This window comes from Dromaius novaehollandiae, chromosome 2 (assembly GCF_036370855.1).
Source record: "Dromaius novaehollandiae isolate bDroNov1 chromosome 2, bDroNov1.hap1, whole genome shotgun sequence".
NCBI classification, from domain to species: Eukaryota; Metazoa; Chordata; class Aves; order Casuariiformes; family Dromaiidae; genus Dromaius; species Dromaius novaehollandiae.
This window is the reverse complement of record NC_088099.1, coordinates 24,329,974-24,354,691: the sequence shown is the minus strand read 5'-3', so window position 1 is coordinate 24,354,691 and position 24,718 is coordinate 24,329,974. Positions and strand designations below refer to the sequence as shown.

Here is a 24,718-nt window from a genome sequence, read left to right as displayed (position 1 = left end):
ATGCTGCAGCCAGGGTTCAGGACTGCTTTCATCCCCAGTTCTGGCTGGCAGCCTGAGACAGGAAATCGAACATGGCTTGTGTCCCCCCAAGAAGAGAGAAGGGTGCTTTGCCACATTTACCACATGCTATCACTTCTAGCAATATTGTTTTGACAGCACACCATGTCTTTACCCCGTGCAAAATAGGAACTGGCAAACTTTTGTGTTAGGAATTGCAGGCAGTTTTTTACATGCAGCCATAGAAAGCCGAACAGCATATTGCATCTGCATAGATGCTTGGGGACTGCCATGGTTGCTTGTCTCTCCTCTCCAGCCTCTCCTGATGAGCAAGCAGCTCTTCCCTTCCCCTCCGCTGCCTCCTCCTGCTGTCACCACAGTTCTGTGAGGATGAGACCCTGAGAACTCAGCATGAAGGTAAAACACCAAGTTTTTCTGAGTTCCTAATAACTCTCACACTGCCAAGCTTCATTTTCACTGTTCAAATTTTTTGGTTTAATGATTTTTTTACACTTTCCCTCCCTTCTCAATCAATGCTATCAAACTCTCAAAAGGCAGCAGTGACTCTCCAGACAGAAATGAGACCATCCCTAAAATTTTCAGATGAGCTAACTCAAGAGATAAAGTACAACTTAGTTTAAATTGTATAAGGCTTAAATGCATTAACTGTTGCCTCTCATAGTATTAGAGCTAGAGAGTCTTTACTAGCAGTTTCACTATGGAAAGCGTATGATTTTCTGCAAATGAACTCCATCGTTGGGACACAAGATACCCAGAAGGGAACATGTTGTCTCCCATTTGGTTTGATCATGTATGGCAGAACGATGATAACAAGAACACCTTCCACTGGAGAGCTTATAGTGGGTTCACTGCCCAGTATGGTGGTCTGCTCCAGAAGTGGTGCTACTTCATAATCATCCTGATTATTCCTGAACCTTGCAAGGAATGATTAAAATATTAACAGAAAGAGACTTTGGGAGGAGTTGAGAGGTGGCTTTCTGACAAAAGAGTGACAATGATCAAACAGGCTGTTGAAAACCATTCATTGCTGAGCATTTCCTGTTTGGAGGCAGAGTGTGCATATATTCCCTCACAGACCTGGCAGGCTCCAGGGGCACTGCAAAAGGCTGGCATGCACCAGTTATTGAAAGCTTTTCCTCATTAGTTTTACGTAGAATGAGCGAAGTCCAGCCTCACTGCAGAGCCCTATTCAAACTAGTCCTATTGATTGCTGAATAACCTTCCAAAAGAGGTGAAAACAGATTAAGATCAGCCCTCATGGTAAGTCAGTACATTTATTTCATCTGAGAGATATTATCAATGTTTGATGGGGAAGACTAAAAAATAAAAATTGCCAGTGAAACTTCATTCTACTTTAAAATGCATTTTACTTTTTATTTTGTATTAATTATGGTAAACTGAGGAAATTTACTTGCTTTGAAATTAGATACTCCCAAGGATTATGCAGAGGCATAGTCAAATCCTGTAAGCAAAAACTAATTTCCACTGCGAGTCCTGCTTAGAAACTGAAGATAGGCCATAACTTTGGTTTCCAGCAACACATCAAGATACAGGTCTTCAGTTTGCTAACTTTGTGTATTTTCAATTAAATATTACTTGTAGTTGTTTCCTGACGTACTTCATTTCTCAAACAGATTAAAATGGGTTCTGAAGATGAAACAAAGTCTTACATAAATAGAAAAGATGAAAATATTGTTGCATCATATCAGGATTATGGATCTGAAGGCAAATGGTAAGTATCCCAGCTGACTTCAAAATATTCTACTAATGTTTTACCTTTAAATAGGTGGGCTTAAATGTTACCTCTAAACAATACATCAATACTAAAATGATTTTCCTTTGGGGGAAAAATCTTTGATATCTATTATTCTCCCTCAAATATAAATTAATTGTTAACAAATAAATCCTATTGACTCTATGAGGTCAGGGAAAGTCTGTGCAGCACGAAGTCTTGCTGGTACCTTGCTGCCATGATTGATTGAGATTTTCAGCTGGAGTTATTGAAAATTTGACTGATTTATTCATCCTTTTCCAAGAAGATAGTGGCAGCTTTATCTGTCCTGCTTTGTACCAAGGCTAATCTGAAATACTGAAAGAACTGAAGTTAGAATAGATAATGGACAGCTTAGTCACATGCTTCTAAACATTCTCTGAAAGTAGTATAACTTTTAACTGTACGGGAGGGCCAGTTTGGGTCAAATGTCCTGCACACTCCCCTCTGTACCCCATTTATCCATTTCAAAAAAGAAACAGCTCGTGGCAGAACATGTATTCCATGATTAAAGAACTGCATAATACTGTAATTGTTTCACATGTTACACGGTAAAAGACACATAATCCCCACGTACTTTAGGGGTGAGGGTTTAGTATCGGCTGAGTGGGACTTAAAGGGCACCAGAAACTGACCTGTGCATGTGGTAAAAGTGGAAATAGTGACTCATCTGAACTGGGATTAGTAAGAGTTTATGAAATTGTTGACTGACACAGTGTTTCATGTCCTTTACAATAACTTGTGCCAATGACAGCAGGAGAAAGACTAGTATTTAACCAGACATTGGACTTTCCAGTCTCCTAAGAAAAGCCCTATTGCAACAGAGTGGAAAGAGTTTGACATTTTACCTACATCTTTAAAATGTGCTGTTTGGGCTTAGTTTTGTTTGGAGAGTGCAGGCTGTTTGGAGAGGGAACTCACTGTCTATTCAGGTAACAGCCTTCTCATGCCTCCTATTTGATTATTTGTAGGTCAGAGACACTTGTGAGAGCTCATCTTCCTCCTTTTTCATGATAAAGAGGAGATATTTAAATCTGATTTAGACAAAAAGTTTTAAAATTACCAAATTGTCCTGACTTTGTGCTGTCCATGGATGGAAGTTTGGTAATCTATCATCTTAGTGTTCACCAACTTGCAATCTCCAGCATACCCAGAAAAACACTTACTGCTATCACTGCTAGTTATACTGTACCAAAAGGCTTTGAAGATATCAGGTAAAAATAAAATATCTCATGTTTTCTCCTTAAAATTGTTTAAAAAAACACAAAAACCACAACTAAAAACCCTGTTTCCTTCTGCAAATAAAGTAGCCTTTAACAACAGCTTGACATGTTTCAGAAGGCAGCAAATGAATGCAAAATTCTATAATATTATAGCAGTATCCAGTGAAAATCCGATGCACTACTTGAGCAAGATGCATATTTTTATTGAAGATTACCCTGCCCATTTGACAGAGTTTTTGCTGGGAGTGCTCAAATTAGAGCAATACAGTTTAATCCCAAATTAACAACTATGAGCATAACACTTTATTTTGTCATCTGTGCCTAAGCAAAAACTGATCACTATCACTTTTGGATCTAAAGTTGGTATCATTTATAATGGCAATGCAATGAATATAGGTTTGCCACCAAAATAAAAACAAAAAAAACCCCAAAGTTTTCCTATAATAGACTTAGCTAAAGATTAGTGCTTCAGTTAACCTTTTTCAGCTGGAAACCTTCAGCTTTTTCAACTGCAAGCAAAACTCGTACATCATTTTAACACTGGTTGACACAAATCTTCTTCCAGCCCTGGGAATCATGTTAATATCTCAAAGGGTATCTTCACACAGTATAACTGATGTGTCCTTACACAGCACTGACTTAGCTCTGAGTGAGGGAGCTTACCTGCTGGAAGCAGTCACATGTTTAGTGTTTGCTTAGATCTATCTGCTACAACTAACTATGTTGTCTAAACCTACCTGGAGAGCTGTCTGTGTAGCTCTGCATCTGCATGGTATAATGTGTTCCCCATGCTGCCTGATATACTTGGTGCTTCTGGAGTGCCTGACCAATATTCTTTGCATGGTGTAAAAAAAGTAATGAATCCCTGAAAAATAAAGACACTTCCCCACAAATTCAAAGTGATTTTACTGAAATTCTACCTGTTCATTTTTTGTTTTTACTGCAACAACTCTTCTGACCATGACAAAGCATTGCGTTCTTCCTGCCACCACCTTCACCTTTTCCAACTTGGTTTCATTTTTGCCTCTTTGTAGTCCATTTCATGTTTCAAATGATTACTTTCTTCTAAGTTCAATTCTATAGATTGATTCTTATGATTAGAGAGACCGGTTTGCAGAACTGCAGTCGAATGATGTGAAATCAAAGTATTTAGTCCAAAAATGAGAGATCTTTGACAGACCATGAGAGGTAACATTTCAGCGATATTAGCCCATCCACCCAATTTTCAAAAGCTATTTAAAAATATTGCCAGTAGGTACTATTAGGTCCTAGCCTAGTCTAGAAAGGCTAGACAGACAGCTTTTAATGATCAAAGAACTCCCCACACTCTTCTTTAAGAAAAAATCTGGAGCGTTTTGTAGATAGGAGGAAACTAGTAAAGTTTGTGGAGGACTTTTGCTACAGATATCTAAGTCCCACTGTAGATTTAGCTACAGCCACTGTTAATACTTTTTAATGGCAGCTGTGATTTTAAACATGGGTCTCACATAAGTAGCTTATAATCTAGATCTAAACTGTAGGGTATTCTTCCAGGAGGCTCCTTGTATTTTTACAACACCAAACTTGAGAATTTCTTGAACATATTTTTGACAGTGTTCAGAGAAATTCACTGAGAGTACATTGAAAGTTATTTTATTTTCCTGTATCTTCTCCTTACATCTGAACACAATTAAGAGAATGTAGCTGTATTAATAATGCATTAGACCTGCTTTGATGTTGTAAGTGCTCTTCCTACTTAAAAATACAATCATAATTTTTTAGTGGTGGGGACAAGAAGAAAGCTGAGAAACTGAATATGGTCAGTCCATTAACAGTGGTAAGTTCTATGCTATTTGCATTTTTAGCAATCACATTATACCATAATGCATTAAATTTATTATTTTTATATGCAATCTCTATTCCTACTGCAGAGCTATACTGGTGGCACTTTGCTGTTTATGGTATAGAGTACCCAAAGATCTACAATGGGAAGGGAAAATGGAGGAGAAAGGAAAGAAAAGGCAGACACAGGAGATGAAGTAAACTAGCTTAAATCCTGTCAATGCCTGGGATTTTTACTGTCACAGCTACATCCAACAGATGCTGACATAGCTCTGTTAGCAGGTGGATAGAGAGGGAGGTGTTACATGGATCTGAAATGTGATCAGTTGGGAGACATGACCAGAACGAAAAAGAAAATCCTCTGCATAAGGGTAGCATATGACAGAAATTTCTTTCATCTCCCGAAATAGAATAGCTAGACTTGCAAAAGCACCAGCCATAGCTGCTTAATGGAATATTCTTAAAAAAGTATTTTCAGACACATGGAATCTTAGTTTCCATTTTCAAGTCATTCTTTTGCAGCTGATTCTAACTTATTAGTGTTATGCTAATTGCTAACTAGTCTCATCTCTTCTCAGTCATCCCCCACCCAAATCCACATTTATATCCAGCAAGCAAGAGGCGAGATTCACAGCAGAGTGTACAATATAGTTGTATTCATTTTAACAAGGTGACTTGGAAGCACACAATTGTAAGTTCTGTGGTATCTTACTTTATATGCAGGCCACAATATTTATGTATTTTGCACTGTTAGAGCAATCCTAGAGAAATCCAGGTTGGAAGGAACCTCAGAAGGTCATCTGGCCCCACGTCCTGCTCAAAGCCAGGCTAAACATCTGAGTTAGAGTAGGTTGCTCAGGTTTCTTGCCTCATCCTGGCAAGTTTGGAAAATCTCCAGCAGTGGCAATTCCTTAGCCTTTCTAGGCACTTGAACAAGTGCTTGACCATGATCATATGAAGAACTTTTCCTGATATCCCATCAGAATTTCTCCTATTACAGCTTTAGTTACAATAATATTACCTGCCCTCTTGAGGACTTCAGATGAAAAAGTACATGAGCTATTTGAATTAGCTTGGAAAAGAAAGGAGAGGGTAGCTCCTGTATTTTTTGTCCTATTGACAACTGCAAGAAGATTTACTTAAATTCAATGTCATCATTAACTTAACTAGTAGTAGACTTCAGATTTATTCAAGTTTAAGTCAAATCTGCATCTAACTGAGAATCTGAGACTGCTTTAGGAAAGTTATTCTTTTATAAGTGAAATAATCTCACCCCAAATACCTCTAGAAAACCAAGGATCTCTACTTCCTGGAGCATAATTCCAGCATTTAAAACAAAACTGTTTCTGGCAGATGAAGCAAGAGAAAACCATTGTTGCACAAGAAAGAAATGATGACAGTGAGCACCAAACTCTCAGCTCCCCCCCATATTTCCCATGTTACCTCTGCATTCAGCATACTTCCCATCTTCCTCTCCATTTTCTGAAAAGCTTCAGGAAGCTCATAGTATAAATTCACAAGATAAAAACCACACATAGGTAATTCCTACCTCCCCACACAGAGGACAAGCACCAAGCTGCTTGGACTAACGAGGAAAAGCAGGGCAGCTCCATTCGGCTAACAGCCAGAGCAAAACCAGTTCCCTTCAAAAAGCACCTAGCTAAAGGTGCAGCCCGTGGTCCCTACCTGTACACCAAAGAGCACAGCTTCCTTAAGGGTAAAGGATTTCAGGGATTATTTCACACCCTTGGCTTTTAGGACACCACTACCAGTTGGAGGAGGAAAAACCATTGATCCTCTTCTTGGTGTGGGAGTCAGCTAGGAATCATGTGCACTGACCGCTCCTGAGCACTTGCACCTATTTTCTGACAGCAGGGCCAGAGATGTCGCACACAAACTGGTGCATCCCAAGCAAATCCCAGGGGCTGCACGGAGATGCCAGGTGCCTAGCAAGCGCTCCAGGATGCTGAAACCATCCCCTCCATTAGGCGACTTATTTTTGCTCCTTTGTCTCTCTCTCTTCCTCATGATTTGGCATATGGGGACAGAAGCAAGCTCCTACATGTTAGCTGCTCTGAGCTAGCCATTCCTAAGCACTATTTTTTCACAGCGTGAGAGGTGATTTACCCCTCAACACAAGCAGAAAAAGGTAACTCACAGTTACCATGAACTCAGATCTGTTTAGAGGTTACTGTGGGCAAAAGTAGCCTAGGGTTCCTGCCTCCATGTAGGGCTAGTAATCAAATTTAAGAGACTGGCTTCAGAAAGCTTTGACTAAAACCCAGAGTAATTGCTTTCTAGTTACATATGTCTGTACAGTATAATGTATAGTGAAATTCTTACTCTTCTTAGTACAAATTCATATTTAAGTTGCATGAAAAGTAACAGTAAAGTAACACAGTAAAATACATATTGTTTTTGTACAGCTTTAAATATATTGACCTTGAAGTTATTTAAAGTGGTATAGACCCACTAGCCTCAAGTGTGTACATATTTAAGATACTGTAATGGTGTGTGTGTGTATATATATATGTATGTATGTATGTATGCATGTATAAAGTATTTTATTTTGTTACTTTCAGTTACATTCATCAATTGAAATTCTAATGAAGGTAGTTAAATAGAAGGCAAAATTTGTTGAACATACACATTTAAATATTTTATTATCATTAATATTTTATTACAGCCATATTATTAAAGCACTTATTAAGATGTTATTTATGCTATGATTTTGCCATTTTATTTTATATATTAAAATTGTATTATTTTACTGGTTTACTTTTTACAGCCTGCTTCTGCATCATTAACACTGTATTATCACTCAATGCATTTACTGTGATTAGTGAAGTTTTCAGCACAGTTCTCTTTCCACTTTCAGTTTCGATACTCTGACTGGCTGGATAAATTCCTCATGGTGCTAGGCACTACCATGGCCATACTCCATGGCGTAGGCCTCCCCCTCATGACAATAATCTTTGGTGACATGACAGATAGCTTTATTACTTCTGAAAACATTACTTTTCCAGGTAAGAACTGTTGTAGTTTGTAGCTGGCATTGTTGAAATATGGCTTTTTTGCACAATGAGCAATGATCTGTTTGGAAAAATAAAGGGCAGAATAGCAGCTTACCTGAGGCTATTGATTCCCAGGGAACCTGTTTGCTCCTATCTTGTGGGCCAGATGCATCACTGGTCCACTGGTAAGAACCAAGCAGGCTTTAATTTTGAACAGTTCCATGTTTCCTCCAACCAGTCTTCTTTGCTTCTACGAACCACCACTAGTTCAGTGCTGCTATGGTTTTAAAGGAAACATTGTAAACTATTAGAAACTGGGTTAAAGAACAGAATAAATGGATGAATGAGAAATGGTAAAAGAAACAGAGGCGGCAAAATGTGTATCACTGTGCCTTGAAATCAGAAGTTCTTAGAGAAAAATGAATACATAAACCAGTATATATACTAAAGCTTCAGTTATAGAAAAAGTGCAATAAGTATAAAAACCAGCACAATACTTATTACATATTTTAATATTTTAAAACTGCTGTGTATTTTTAAGAAGACATTAAAAGTGTCCCAAAGATTATGATTACAGGTCCATCTACTTTACCCCACCCCCAAAAAAGCTCCTAATACATGCCCACTTTTGTCATTTGAACAAGAGAGCTTCTCCTTTAAACATGTCTTGTTTCCATAAAATAGAGAAAGTTCTTATAATGAATGTACATTTATTTCACTTATGTGACTTAAATGTGAAAATCTTATCCTGAAAAAAACCTGATCCTTCACCTTTTCTTCTAAACTAGCGTGAGCCTTACTTATTTTACTTGAATGTGGAATTTCCTAAACTTCTCCAAAGACTTCCATGCTGTTTCTCACAATTTCTCCAATGCTTTTTCCTTTGATAGAGAAGTAGGTAAAGTACAGGGGGCTCAGCCAAATGCTATTCATTAAAAAGCATGACACTTTTTTAATAGCCTAACTTATCTGTCAATTGTTGATTTCAGGGGGAGTTAAGCACTCCCTCTGAATATTTGGACAAGAATCACTGTTGCTAGTGCACAGAGGTATAACAATATTCTTCAGAGGATCTCAAAGTAACTATTAAGTGTTGCCACCCCTGTTTTCTCATTTGATTCCTACTGAAACTATTTGCACTTGAAAATTAGTCTAGATTAAGATGAAGTCTAAATATAATGTGTAGAATCTAAATCTGAAAAGCTCTTATGGCCACTTTGTTATTGCAGAGCTAAATCAGAGCCAGGCATATTTATTCTGAAATTAAAGTGCCAAACAAATATTCAGAAACTCCGGAATTGCTTATTCCTTGTTATCTTCGCATATAGACAAACCCTTAGACAATTACCTCTTTAGCCTTAGGCAATAAGAATTAGTTAAATAAACACATGTTCCCTGGACAACTGGAAGGAATTACCTAATACCATATTCACTAATTTTCTGAACCTTACTTATGAACTTACATTCATAAAGTACCTAGAAACACTATTAAATAAGGTGAGCTTTATGGCTGCAGGCTATTGCTTTTTATAAATACTCATAAAATCAGTATGCATTCAAGAGAAAAGATTGCATTTTAAATTTGGAATTCAGACTGCTGACTGTACAGTAGCTCAATTTAACCTTTTTTTTTTTTTTGCTATTTATTATATTATAGGTGGAAGGTTTCACTTCTGGCTTTAGAAAATGCTTTTGCAATGCAGTTCATACCTCCAACTCTCTTACACGCAGTCAGGTGCTAGGTAACTGATGCCTCTTAAGCTTCATTGAGCATTGCTGGAGTAGGAGTTTACACAATGTAATTATTAACCTGTGCTTTAATAAATATAATTAACATGTTTTTCTCTATTTTTTCATTTAGTGAATTTTTCTTTATCAAACAATATATCAGTGAATTTTGCTATAAAAAATGTTTATTACAGTCTGATGGGGAAGTTGGAGGAAGAAATGACCAGGTAATAGGCAATTTTTCATTCCCTTCGTGGTTTTCTTTCTCTTCTTGTAGTAGGGATCTCAAGCCATTATCTCCTAAACATTATTTTAATATTTAGCCCAAGATTAATCTCATTATGTTTCATGCAAATGAAGGAATTCATTTTTGTTATGTCTTTAGGCTAAAGTCGGTGTATGAGTCAGGAGGATCTTGTATCTTCACACTCTTATCCAAATTCCCTCCATGTCATATGTGCAGATGGCTCCAGCAAACATACAACCTTTATGCCAGAAGCTCAAAGGCAGCCTTATTCCTCCATTTCTTGCCTGTTAGAATAGCTCATTCTCCTCCCATGCCAATTCAATGCCTTTCTCTCAGTGTATGCTCCTGTTCTTGCTCTTCCTTCTTGCCTGCCTGCCTTTTGTTGCTGCACACTCCCTTCAGTTCCCCAGCTGGCAAGCTGGGTTGTCCTCTCCTCTTTCTACCACAACTTTCCCATTCACTTCTTTTCCTTTTCTCTACTGCTTTCTTTCCGCTCTCAGTGGATAAATACTGTAAGAGGACAAGCCACAATGAAATGTATGAATGGCTGCAACCCACCAGGTCATGGTGGAAATCCTGGGAGCAGCAAGCTTTGTCATGGCTGAAAGAGCGCTGTGCCAGCTCTGCAAGGGCTTCTATGGAGACTCCCCTTTTCTGGCCCTTTGGTTTTCTAGTTTTCATCAAAAGCAGGAATGTTTTGACTGATGACTGAAGAATTTCCCAAAATGTTGGAACTGATCAGATGCAGAGTCCCAAAATTACTTCATTTTTTCCATAATGGAATGACGTCAAATTTGTTGGCAATGTCAACTAATTACTTACAATCCCCGAATCACATTTTTTCTATTATTTTATAAACACTGTGAAGAATGGTACCTAGAAGAGCCTAGTAATGTATGAAAACTGTGGATGCTGTTTTCACATAACTCCATTGCCTCATGAAGTTTGGATCAAGTTTTATGAAAGAAAGTGAAATGAAGTTTCTACTCCCTTTTTTCCTCCCCCATGCAGAAAAGAAATGTATTTTTACTATTTCTGACTGGATAAAATTGAAGCAGGGACTGCAGTACAATGGATGTTCATATTAGACTTTCTCTCTTCCTCATATTAGACTTTCTTTCTTTCTTTCTTTCTTTCTTTTTTTCAGTCTTCTAAGGTGTTAAGCACCATTTATTTTCAGAAACAGGCTGTAGGAGTACATGATATCATAGTCTGAGCAATTTTCAGGTTTAGGGTGGGAGGGGAGTTGTTCCTTTCTTTCTCTCTATCTACCTATACCCAATCTCTTCTTTCTTCATCCTTTGCCCTTTTTAGATTTTCTTTCTGTTTCCCCTTCATTTTTTTTAATCCTCTTTCTTCATGACACTTTCTGTAGGGAGCAAAAAAAGAATAGCCTTTTTTTCAACTTCAGAGAAGCGTACATGTTTTGAAAAAGAGGCCAGGCTGGCCAGGTGCTTGAAAGGAGGATATAACTGCAGACTGTAGATCTCTTGCTGCACAACCCTTCCTGTTTAATATGAGAATTAGGAACTATTGATACAAAAATTATATGACTAAATTCTGGAACTGGAATCTAAACATATACATTGGGTATGCTTGTCATGCAAATAAGATGACAGAATCATAGCTATAACTTTCTCAACACTTGTCATTGAACAAATAATTCTTAATATATTTTCATTTTCCAATTAATTTTTACTAATGATATTTTAAAATAACTATAATTAATAGGGATTTTGACACAGACTTAAATTCGTTCTGTTGTGGTTTGGCATAAGTGAAATGTTGAAACAAATATTGTATTAACATTAATACAATAATCCTGTTTGTTTTCCCAGTCTTCCTGCTTTTCATAGCTTTCCTACTAGGCTGACAATGATTAAGGTCTACATTCAGTTATTCATTTAATTTTAAACTATCCGTTAAGCTATTAGTATTTTTCAGTTTAAATATGATATATTTTGTTGACTTGTAATTTAAAATGAAATATGTTTGGCACTTATTTGTAACAGAAGTACATAGAATAGCTTTGGTTTTTTTCCTTTTCTTGTATGCGTGAAACCTTATTTTGTTTTAATTGCATCAACAGTACATACACATTAATTTTTTTATTTCTCCTTAGGAATGTACACAAATTTTAAAAGCAAACTCAAATTTCTCAAAGTCTAAACAAAACAAATGCTGATGGTGTGCAAACATTTAAAATTCAGTGTCTTTTTCCTTACTTCATTAAATGAATTTCCATTTCCCCAAATCTATATTGCTCTTGTTTTTACATCACTTAAGCATTTTTAAAAATCCTGTTCTCAAATGTCATTCCATGTTCGAAGTATTTCTAAGATTAAACGAGTGATTCTAAGATTGTTTTTTGGCCATGTCTTCATTTTTAAATGACAAAATGTCCATGCCACTAATTTTTAAATTAAAAACTTTGTGATAATTTGTGGAAGCTGCATAATAAGTGAACAGAATATAACAACTGAAATTAGATTCTGAAGGAACTTTTTAAAAATATTCATTATACTGAAGTGGCATTATACTGAAATGGCAGATAGTCTGAAGAGTGTTCCATGTTGGTTTAATTGCCCATCTGAATAACTGAATTGCAACCTATTGCTAGAAGTTTTGTTGGAGTAGAATTAATTCAATCTTAAATCATTTCTCCTGTTTGTTTCCTTTCAGATATGCATACTATTATTCTGGAATAGGAGCCGGTGTTCTTTTTGCTGCCTACATTCAAGTTTCATTTTGGACACTAGCCGCTGGCCGGCAAATAAAGAGAATCAGACAAGAATTTTTTCACGCTGTAATGAAACAGGAGATTGGATGGTTTGATGTAAATGATGTGAGGGAGCTCAACACTAGGCTTGTAGAGTAAGTATGAAATATCAGTTTGTTAATTGAGTTAATAATTATGTCATAATAATTATTATGACTGTTAAATATCGTTGTAATATGTCCCTCAGAACAATGTTGTTTTCTCTTATTAAACTCATCTGTAAGCTATACTATCATTTAAAACGAGTGTTGAGAAACAGAGATGTTGGAGGATGCTGCTCCATGCTCTGTGTGGCCACAACTTGTAGTCATGTTGAATTGCAAGTGTTCAAAATATGATGAAATACACTGACAAAGTATACTGTATCCAAAGAATGCCTTTCTGTGATTTTCACACTTTCTTATTTGTTTGGATATCATTTGCTTTTTTAGTGACATCTCCAAGATTAATGAAGGAATAGGGGAAAAAATTGCCATGTTCTTTCAGGCAATAGCTACCTTTTTCACTGGATTTATAGTTGGTTTTACAAAAGGGTGGAAATTAACACTTGTGATGCTGGCAATCAGTCCTGTTCTGGGATTCTCATCAGCTCTGTGGGCAAAGGTAGGCAAAAAGCGTGATTTTTTTCAATGATCTGTTAAACTGTATCTTAGATAATGCCTTTTTTAAAAAGACTTAAAAATTCACTACTGCTCTTAATGAAGTTAGAGGAGTTAGTTAAAAATTTTTAGCTTAGACCTTGCCTATATGCAGAAACTTGTGAACAGGTGCACGATGACACTGGTGTAGTTGATGTGCAGTGCTTCCACAGTGGACACAGTTATACTGCTATAAAGAAGTTAATTTAAGTATAATATATTCTTACATGAAAAGGTAGAAAAGCAATGCCTTTCCCTTCTTCCTGAATCTCCACAACTGCACCAAAATAGCTAAGTACTATCAGTTAAAATAAATAAATACATACATGAAGTAAAAATACATAGCTAAGGTCATCACAGGTAACTGCCAGTAAGTTCTGGTATGAACCTGCAGAAAATCAGGTTCCCCGCGATAACCCTTGTCTGTCAGCTCTGACCCCGAGGTGATGAGGGCATCACCCCCACGGCTAGAGCGTGGGCACAGGCAAACACCTCAGCGGAGCAGCCAACGCACCGGAAGCTGTGCTCCAGCTTGTTTCCCTGTCATTTGCTTAGCTTCCGATGAATTAGAATAGCATCCAAAAAGTGAATGTAGACTATCTGTGGAAAAAAAAAAAAAAACCAACAGTCTTTATCTATAGAAGTATAATTGCTTTTGGGTAAGAATTTCAAAGGGGCATAAGGGTGTTATATACTAATTGGCCATTGAATTTCAGTGACACTGGGGATCCTTGCCCTTTCAACTAAGATGAAAATCCCAACCCTATTTAAATTGTGAATTCTTTAACACTTTATAGCACATGAGGACTCTGCTATAGTTTATTCTGAAAACTACTGCATATCAAGAGCATGAAATGTTCCTCTTCTCTGTGCTTTTCTGGCAATTAATTGTCCTGACATAAAACAGCGCAGTCTGATGGCTACTCTGTCCTACCCAGATACCAGTGGTGCAAATCTTTCTGAGTGCAAGGGACCTTAATCATTTTGTAAGAGCTCCTCTAACCTTCCATACTGATGGAAGTGTAGCAGAACTGAACCTCAGCCTCAATTCAACCTCATCTTTTGGCAGCAGATAACTTGCATTTTTCTAGTTAGGACTTTTTATGAGATCTAAGCCTTGTCACGATGTACTTCATGAAATTGCTGCCTTACAAGTCACATGTGAAGTTTGTTGTAAGTCTTTATAAATATAATAAAGTAGGTAGGAAACTCTATACATTAATTAAGAATTAATTAAGAATTCACAGACATCAGAACAATGTTTGAGCACATTTATTTCTGTTTGAGTAGGAGAGTTGTTAAATTATTTTGCCTCTACACAGATCATTTCTGCATTCACCAACAAAGAACTAACTGCATATGCAAAAGCAGGAGCTGTTGCAGAGGAAGTACTGGCAGCAATTCGGACTGTGGTAGCATTTGGAGGACAGAAAAAAGAAATTGAAAGGTTAGAATAATGTTTCCCTACATTAACTGTTTTTAAAATAGTGATTAAATAGATTTTGAATTTTTTAGTGTCTTTACTATTGAATTAGATTTTTTTATCAGTTTCAAAAAGCATCACAAAACATGCAGAGATATAGTCATATACCTAGCGAGAGTCATAAGCAAAAAAGACAAGCATATGGCAAGAAAGACAAGTATGACAAGGTCATAAAATGATGCCAGGCACATGTGTTTATTTTTATTGTACTATGGAACATCATTCTTGCCATGTTTGATCTTTTATCTAAAGATAACCATCCTGACCACAAAAACTGGCAAGAGTTTTTCAGACTCAAAGTTCAATAACACTTGTGTCATCCACAGAAAACATATGCCACTACTTGACCCAGTTCTCCCTCTATGCTCCAGCTGCCAGTGCTCCCTGACCTAGGCAGCTAAATGAAGTCCTTAAGGTATCTGTGCCTTGCTTCTCTGTTCACCCCAGCATCTCTGAGGCTGTTTATCAACCTCATACCTCAGTACATCTCATCAGGTTTTTTTCCTTTTTATCTCTAAAGCACTATTTGCCAGCCTTTTTCTCCTGAGCTTCCTGATATGATGAGCTACCTCTTTGTTCCCATCAATGTAACACAAGACTGGTGGCTATGTCAATGAAATGTTTAATGACTGTGAATATTCAGCCAATATGACAGCAAGTTAGATTTTAAAAATTACAATTAGTTCTATCAAATACTGCTGTCTTGTGCCTGAGATTCTGCATCTCCTAAAGCCCTCTTACCCTTGGGCTGGTGGCTGCTAAAGCAGACAGGACGTCAGTAAAAAAATAAGGAGAGTCAAAAAGAATAATGTGTTGATGGTGGTCAGTGTCCTTGCTTAAAACTTTTATAGGATTTTCAAGAGAGAGGAGAGGAGGCTTCTCTGTGTCCTAGAAACCTAGAAGACATAACATGCCAACAGGTTAAAAAAAAAAGGCTGATTTCTAGTAACAGCGATATTTGGCAGAAACTTCATAAATACTGAGGTGCACTAAATGAGAGGTATATCTTTCCTTGTGATCCAGAAATGGGAAGGACCTGCTAGGTTGCTGAGACTAGGTCCAGCTATTGCAGTAAATAAATATATCACCTGTTCTCCCCTAATAAGTGTAAAAGCCCCACACTAAAACCAATTAGGTTTTTGGCTCAACTGCTGTAGAGAGGCTATTCTAGTACTTAAGCATTTGAAGGCTGGACATCCTTTTCTAGCAAAGTGTATACAACTTCCTATATATTCATTTGTTCCTGTGCCAGCACTAAACTTTTGCTTTAGTAGGTCCCTGATAGTTTTAGTTCCCTGTAACATTTATAGAAATATCTATATAGATCATAGCCTCTCTCAGATCTCATTTTCCTAAGCCAACCAAGCTACAGTATAAGTTTTCCATTTCATTTATCATCTTTATTTTTTAAATGTGTGATTTTGTTATTTTAAGTAATTATAGTTCACCTAGTTCTGTAACTTTTATCCACCAACAACATGTATCTAGTTCTGTAAGATATTCTGATCCTCCTTTGTACTGACAGACCCTTTCAATTTCATACCATCAGGAAATTTCATCATCCTAACTCTTCCTTTCATGTCCAAGTCACTAAATACAGTAAAAAAGATAAACCCCAAGACTGACAGAGGAATTCCCTGTTACCTCCCTTGAGTATTATAGTTCCCTATCAAACACCACTATCTCCCTTCAAACACTTCCTTATCGCACTGTTCTTTTGTTACTTTACAACTACCATTTCATTAATAATTTATCTTATGGCTTTAGAATCAATTCGCATTAGATGGCTTAATGAAGTCCAGATGGATTAGTTTTACTGTTTCTCCCCACTAGAGAAGACAGCATTAAAGAAAAGTAATTGGGTTAATCTATCCATTTCATAACCCGTTATACATTTTATTTTATTTTTCATTTATTTCTGTTTTTATTCTTTTCTTCAGGATTTGTTTATGAACTTTATGTACTGTTTTTGTCAAGCTACAAGCTTGTAATTTCTCAGATCACCTGTTTCTCTTTCTTAGAATACTTCAGCCCCGTGGCTCTATCCACAGTTTGGAAATAATAACTAGAAGTCCTTGCTACTAGACTACAGTTATATTTGCTGGTTTATTCAGTACTCTGGAACAAAGAGTTCCTGATCACCCTGAAAGGCACATTTCTTTCTTTCAGTTTCTCCTTTCAGGTCAGACAACGCTGTAATTCACATTAGTCATCCCTCCTTTGCCACCATGCACAGATTTTTATTCTACTGAAAACTGAGGCCAAACTACTTAGGTTTGGTGCTACAGTATCCCCAGTTTTAATCTCAAGCCTAGTTTCTAAAATCCAGATTCTTCAAATAGAAAGCCTTAGTTACTCTCAGGGGTTTTTCATGTGTTCACCTTTAATTAGTTTAACTGAACACAGTCTGAAAAAAATCTCCTGTTTTTTCAGTATTTCAAAAAGAAACTTGTCAGCTATCATTTCCCAGAGCACACAGGTGATGCAAATATTATTAGCATTTGATTCTTTAGTCAAACATTTCTGACAGACTTGTTCTTTTCCATGTCCAAATCCAGTCTAGGTTATCAGATACCACCATCCTAATACGCTCTTTTACATTCATTCTCCAAAGAGCTTTTGACAGAAATTGATCTTGTCTTTACAGTATACTGCAACATTTATGCAACAGTTACCCCATCCTCACTACCTTTATTTCTGATCCAATATGAGTATTTTCTTTCTCCTATTATTGATCCTTCTACAGTTTTGACATTGCTGTACATTAGAACTGGTTTTAGAGATTTTAAAAGTGTCTCTCAGCTTTTCCACTTTCTTACTTCGGAGAGTTTATCCTCAATCCTAGATATCTAATATAAGCTACTCAGATGGAATCTGCCCTTTAGGAAGAGGCCTCTTGCGGTCAATTCTTTCTGATGGTTGAGCACTGCTTACCTTTCTTCATAGCATTCTTCATTAATATTCACTGACAGTTGGGAGGTTTCACTGCAAAACACAAGTTTACAGTTGTTTAACAGTTTGCCACAGCTGTGTTTGCTCATCTAGGACTTGTACCAGACAAAACTGATCAGCAACATTTGTTGTAACATAAAGGTTGATCAGTACATTTTCCCCTATTCTCGTCAAGATTATCTCAGGATTTGATTATTGTTTGCTATAGTATTTTATTTACCTGGGAATTTATGACTATACACAATGAAAGAAAAAACAGTAATTTCCTGTATGTCTGCTTCTTCTTTAGATATCAAAAAAATTTAGAAGATGCCAAGCGCATTGGAATAAAGAAAGCTATTTCAGCCAATATTTCTATGGGTATTGCTTTCTTTTTGATATATGCATCATATGCACTGGCCTTCTGGTATGGAACCACTTTGATACTATCCGATGACTATACACTTGGAAAAGTCTTTACAGTAGGTATTCACCAGCTGAACATTGTTAACAAGAAATAGTGAACTGATCCTGTGTAATCTTACTGGAATACATGACTTAAGCAAATTATGAGCCAGGTTGAAGTCAGCTTTCCAAACTGCATTTTTCACTCCTGCTAACTAAAACAAAAACAGGATGTCCAAAGTATAGCTTTGCTTGTCACGGATATTTCATAAGTTGGGTAACAACATAAAAACCATTTGCCTTGAAATCACTGGTTAAAAGCCAGCTTGGAGCAATAATAAATAAAAGTTATTATTTCTGCATTCAGTTACACTGGATCTTTGATAAATGACTGAGATATAACTTCTAGGAACCCTGATTCATGCCATATCATTGCATTCAGGAGAGAAAGACCAGACATCAGGTAGCATGCTCTTTGTAACACATAAGCTAGTATGTTAGACACAATTCACTCACCCTGTCTTTTGTTGGAAGGCCTGGAGTACAAATGTGGTTGAATTTTTGATCCCAATCACAGCATGCCTGCTAACAAGCCAAATTTGCATCTATCTGTGACATATCAGCAGTTCTTGAAGCCATCTACTCAGTTACACTCAGGTGCTACATCTCTAATTAACATCTAGGAGGCTTTGAGGAGCAGCTCATTTCATTGCTCCTGCTTGCAACCAAGTGTGTAAGTTCATTTTGTCCACCACAGGGCGAAGCCTGGCAGGTGTATCTGCACTACCATCACCCCACTGAAAGACAGCAACCACTGGGAAATAGCTTCTCTCTGATCTGCCCCAAAGAAAACTACTGCTGGAGCAAGGAAAGCAGGAGCACTCACAGTCAGGCTTCTGCATCACCTGGCAAACACCACCTGATTGCAAGGGAGGGCTTGTCGCTGGGCCTTGCATTGGTCCCTGCTGACTATCTCTGAATAGACCAAGTATTCTCCCTCCTCTGGTCCACTACAGTTTACACTGGAATATAAACTTGATTTAATGCTTAGATCTGATTAAGATAAGGTGCAAATAAACTTATATTCCCAACATCTGAAACAGACAGCACAGTTGCATGTATTCAGAAAAGACACAAGAAAATAAGTCAAATCTGAGGATGACTAAAATCATATTAGAAATCAGAGTCTGCTTTCAGTGTGACAAACAATTTTAGCTTCACACAAATAGAAGTTTCCTGAAATATTTGGTTTTCTTCTTGCCAGTAGTACAGTGGGTTGGATTACTGTGTCACCAGTCCAGAGTCTGTGGGTTTGGATTACGGTTTGGATTACTGTTGTTTTTATTTAATATGAGGAAAGAAAGAGGGTTTTTTCCCATGTTTAATCCTAAAAGTTATTGGTAGCTAATTTTTATTAAGCTAGAATTGGAAATGTCCTTCTGTTCTCTGTTGTCACTCTAATGAAGAATTCCAGTCATCAGCACCTCACAATATCCTTCTTATGGTCCAGTTGTGAAAGAAGGAAATTTTAGACGGATCTTAAAGATTCCTTTTTTCTATCAATGTTTATCTTTTTTTGTAAATGACTGCCATTTATGGCATTTATGAAGCAAAACTGCTTCAAGCAATAATAACTAATATGCTCAGATAACTGAAGCTGTCTAATTAGAATTAAGAATTCCTAGCTGTGTATTATGTTTGTCATTTTTTTCCCTTTAGGTCTTTTTTTCTATATTAGTTGGAGCTTTTAATGTTGGACAGACTGCTCCAAGTATGGAGGCATTTGCTAATGCAAGAGGAGCTGCCTATGCAATCTTTAGTGTTATAGACAATGTGAGTATCTTTGCCATGACTGTCATCTGAAAATGTTGAACATCTGACTTTCCACTCTGGATGTGAAATTAGCAAGCCCCCAAAAGTTCTGTGTACAATACAATAACATTTACAAATTCTATCTAACACCGTTTTGGATACTGGACAAACATCTAAATGCTGTGATGTGAGCCCATAAATGAAGAAGATGGAAACTTTTGCCTGTCATTATTTTATTTGGTAGCTCAGAAGGAGACCAGGTTATACATGAAAAAGAATTTTTTTTCAAATCTTTCCTTATTAAATATACTTGAATCTTCATTCTTAAAAAAACAAACAAAAAAACAAAAAATAAAACCTCAACAACTGAAGGGGGATAGTAGATCTTGTGTATCTATGCTCACTTTATTGAGAATATTTCTTTTCAGCTATCAATAATTTAAAGGACTACCTTTACAATGACTGCATCTGTAGTGATTTGACTTCTACTTTCATGTCCTATACCTGACCATATTAAAAAATACCTTTCTTATACCATATATTTATATACACACACACACATATATATACACACACAAACACACATATGTACTATAATTAAACTTAGGGTTGCCTTTCCACATAACAGTTATGACATGATGCTGAGGTGTCTCCTGACATTTTTACCTCTGAGGTCACATCTGCCTTGCAGCTTGGAGGTGTGTGTGCAGCTGTTGTAAACATCCTCATGCTAACTCAAGTAACTATCTGAGATACCAGTAATGACAGGACCATGACTGATGAGGATCATTTGGGCTATGACATTTGCTTACCAGGATGCTGGCATACGCTTGGATGGCTAGCAGGGGCTGGAACCTTGGTACCATAGTATCACAGTGACTGCAATGCTATTTTCAAACTAGTCTTGGATTTTCTATGTAAACTACAATTCTGCCTTTGGGTTTTAGTGCAGACCTACCTCTGATTCTAGAGTGTTCTGGGTAGGAATGGAAATGCATTAAAAACTAACTCCCTGTCTATGTTAACACTGCCACAGCTGCCATTTCCACCAGTATACTGAAGGAAGCAGTCTAATCATGAACAGAGATTACTGTTAGCAGGCAACAGTTGGATGCTAATTTGTAGTTTGCTCCTTCCTATCACTTATATTTTAGAAGATTTCCACTATTCCTTAATTTACACCAGTAAGGACTTTGTATGTCTTAAGGCCCTGGGTATTTGCCTTGGTTATGCACTCCTGAGACCAGATCTGCCAGTGACCTGGGTTGGAAGTTGGACTTTCTTTCTTTATACGGTCTAAGATTTCACAGCTCTATATTGTGCTAAAATGTCATTCGGAATCTAAACTTTCTTTTTTCCTTTTTTGCCATGTTATTCTGCATAGGAACCTCAAATTGACAGTTCTTCAGATGCTGGCTATAAACCGGACCATGTTAAGGGGAATTTGGAATTCCAAAATGTTTACTTCAATTATCCAGCTAGGCCAGATATTAAGGTATTATGCATGGAGATGATACAGATTCCATTTAAGATAACTTCATTGTTTTAGAGAAAGAGAACAGTTGCTATAATAAAAGTAAAATCCTAGAAATAATGGGAACTTTAGCTTTTAACTAGAACTGATAACTCACTTTAGCCAGAACTGGTTAGTTGACTTAGTCAAGAGCACACCTTTTTTAATAAAATGCGGCTACACGAAGTTGTCACTAGGAGCTAAAAATCAGAGGCCTTTATAAGTCCAAAATATAATAAAAAATTCTAATTGTAATAATATTTATTTAAACTCAGTAGAAATGTTATAGAAGTATACTGATCTCCCAAATTTTCTGTGGTATATGTCTGGTATAAGAATTCCTTGGAGAAATTGGCAACAGATCCAACACACAGTTTATTGCATTTACAGTGCAAAACCTGTCCGAGGAAGGATTGTTTTGTTCCAGAGCTCTCACAAAGGTGTGTCTTGATGCAATTAAGTTGGGATGGAAGAGGTCTGAATGTTTTCTGAGAATACATCTATTAAGAATATCTCGAAAAAACATCTTCTTTTCCAGTGTTAAGGTAGTCCACCAACAGGGAACCTGTTCCCATTTTGTTTAGGTAGAATATGAAGACAGAGAAGAGCAAGGCTTTCTTAGCTAACTTTTAAAGAGATAGACTAAGAAAATATTTCATCTTGCCAGTTTCTGAAGAGATCAAGTGAAATCAGCTGGTAATTATATCAGCTGCCATTAGAATCAACATGAAGACTACTATTATTCTCAGTGAATTCAGCACTAGGTTTCTAAAATTTGTATCAAATTATCTACTATTAGACAAGGGATTTATTTTTCACTTCTTCCTCTGTCTACTACCGTGGTCACCTTTTTAGCACTTCATCCTTGTGAGAAAGGGTGAAGGATGCTTCATAATAAAAGCAAAATGAGAATGATGAGCAAACCAGGGCATACAAGGAAACATACTGTGTTAATGAGAACACCATTGCATATGCCTGGTTTACCTTTGCCTACCAACAATGGTAAGGCCTAAGAGGGTAGGACACAGCAAAAGACCTCATTCTGCATTCCTTACAACTTGTACAGATTTATGTGATATTGATCTAGTTAACTTAGATGGTTGGTAGTTCAAGGGCTTAAACTAGGTTGTTTTCGTTTGTACTTCCTCATTTTCACACCTTCCACCATTTTCATCACCTGAACTGTGATCTCACAGTTCAAAATATTCCTGATAAAAATGGCAATATTTCAGAAGTTTCAGTGTTACTGAAACACAAGACTACTTGCTTTACTCTTTGCTTTCAAAATTCCACGTGTAATTCTTTTTTACTAATTTGAACACTGTTGTGTAATGTATTGCTATTAGACCAGTTCTGTAAATGTATGTAATGTAAATATGGAGGATGTAAATATGAAGAAAATTTCACTCAAGTCATTAGAGTTCTCCTAAATTTAAGCTCACATTTTTATACATTATGTTTTTTCTAACATATTCCATGAAGGTACTGAAAGGCTTGAATCTCAAGGTTAACTGCGGCCAGACAGTAGCCCTTGTTGGTGGCAGTGGCTGTGGGAAAAGTACAACTGTTCAGCTCATCCAGAGATTTTATGACCCCAAGGAAGGCATGGTAAGGTAGCTCAAGTGAGATGACTGCTGTGTACATCACTGTTGTTTGAAGTTTAGCTCTGGTCTTATTGCCCTTGTTCAAATGACACAATAGGGTTTCCCCTAAAATGGCACAGGACAACCTGGGGGAGAGAGATGCCGTGGCCAAAACACTTAGCGAACTCTTGTCGTCTGCGTCCCTTTGTTTAGATTACCATTGATGGGCAGGATATTAAGACCCTCAACGTCAGATATCTGCGGGAGATTATCGGTGTGGTGAATCAGGAGCCCGTGCTGTTTGCTACTACTATTGCAGAAAACATTCGTTACGGCCGTGAGAACGTCACCATGGAAGAGATTGAAAAAGCTACCAAGGAAGCTAATGCTTACGACTTCATCATGGAGCTACCCAACGTAAGCAAACCCGCTGTCTTGGTGAAGAAGTTTCCCTTAAGTAAGCCCGCTCATGCCAGAGAGTTCCCTGGAAGGGCTCTTCCTAAACCAACCAGCAGATAGAGGAAGCTCTCGCTGGAGCTGTGACTACAAAGAGCCTTCTCATAACTTTTGTGAGAATAAAGTTAGTGTCAACTCTTTAGGCCATGGTTGGATGAGCATTTCAGAGGACTGAGAAATACTAGAGCCCTAGGGACATGAAGAATGAGGAAGGCATAGTCAAGCGAGTGTTTACCCTGCAGTGTTTTAGAACAGGGCAAGGTAATAAAAGAATCTGCTGGTGCTACTAATGCAGATGTGGCCTTTCCTTACGCTGCCTTTCGCTGGCAAAAGGATTGTGTTGTGGAATGTACTGGAAGTGCGTGTTGTTGTCTTGCAGAAGTTTGAAACCATGGTTGGAGAAAGAGGGGCCCAGCTGAGCGGCGGCCAGAAGCAGAGAATAGCAATTGCCCGTGCTCTGGTTCGCGATCCTAAAATCCTCCTGCTTGATGAGGCCACATCCGCTTTGGATACTGAAAGTGAATCTGTTGTGCAGGCAGCACTGGACAAGGTGAGTATCACTCTGAAAGGAAGTAGGTGAGCAGGAGCCTGTTGTTTCCTTTTTTCAGACACTTGTTTAAAGAGCTACAAGAAATAGAGACCACTAAAAGGTGTAAGGTAAGTCTGTATTTGGCAAATGTTCTCTGTTAATACAAAGACAGGGAACTCTAAATGGGTATGAATAGCAAAATGCTTAAAAATAAACATAAAAAAGCTGTATTGAAATTCACCATCTCTATATCAGGTTAGGCAGACTGCCCCGTGGTAAAGGTAAGTGCTTGTGGAATTCAGTTAATGATAAAATGGGTAAGAAGTTGCAGCAGACTTTCCTGAACAAGCTTTAGCCTTTGCAGCAGTGGAGAGCACAACACTGGCTACGACCTGAGTATTCCCAAGCAGCCTTGGAGCTCATTATGGGCTGTGTTCTTTTTAGTACCTGACAAAGTAATTCAAAATCAACTTGGTTGTGTCTGCAAGCAGCTGCTACATTTTGGCAGCAGTCTAGACATAGCTAGACACCTAGACTACTGAAAAAATTTGTAATCCTGTATTTCTTGTTGTCTGTGCTAAGTGTGTGAAGTGTTTATACAATAGTTCCACCTGTTCCTCAGGGTGAATCAATCACATTCTTTGTTTTTTTTTCCTCCCTCTATTTCTCTCTGTCATTATGTATTTATATCATCCTCTGGGTGAATATAAATTACCAGCATTGCATAAATGTTTTTAGCAGTGATGACAGAGTTTATCTATGGACAA

General features: G+C 37.3%; 1 protein-coding gene across 1 annotated transcript in view; it reads left to right on the top strand.

Annotated features, from left to right (window-relative positions):
* Nucleotides 1–1,148: 1,148 nt before the first annotated feature.
* LOC112982321 (phosphatidylcholine translocator ABCB4-like) overlaps nucleotides 1,149–24,718 on the top strand; it is a 47,292-nt gene continuing 23,722 nt past the window's right edge. The window contains exons 1-14 of the mRNA XM_026098609.2: nucleotides 1,149–1,278; nucleotides 1,653–1,750; nucleotides 4,774–4,828; nucleotides 7,712–7,859; nucleotides 9,709–9,802; nucleotides 12,505–12,696; nucleotides 13,033–13,204; nucleotides 14,562–14,686; nucleotides 17,964–18,135; nucleotides 19,778–19,891; nucleotides 21,255–21,365; nucleotides 22,866–22,991; nucleotides 23,180–23,383; nucleotides 23,802–23,972. Of these exons, the coding sequence (XP_025954394.2) occupies nucleotides 1,276–1,278; nucleotides 1,653–1,750; nucleotides 4,774–4,828; nucleotides 7,712–7,859; nucleotides 9,709–9,802; nucleotides 12,505–12,696; nucleotides 13,033–13,204; nucleotides 14,562–14,686; nucleotides 17,964–18,135; nucleotides 19,778–19,891; nucleotides 21,255–21,365; nucleotides 22,866–22,991; nucleotides 23,180–23,383; nucleotides 23,802–23,972 (1,785 nt within the window). The 5' untranslated portion in view covers nucleotides 1,149–1,275. The remainder of the gene's footprint in view (nucleotides 1,279–1,652; nucleotides 1,751–4,773; nucleotides 4,829–7,711; nucleotides 7,860–9,708; nucleotides 9,803–12,504; nucleotides 12,697–13,032; nucleotides 13,205–14,561; nucleotides 14,687–17,963; nucleotides 18,136–19,777; nucleotides 19,892–21,254; nucleotides 21,366–22,865; nucleotides 22,992–23,179; nucleotides 23,384–23,801; nucleotides 23,973–24,718) is intronic.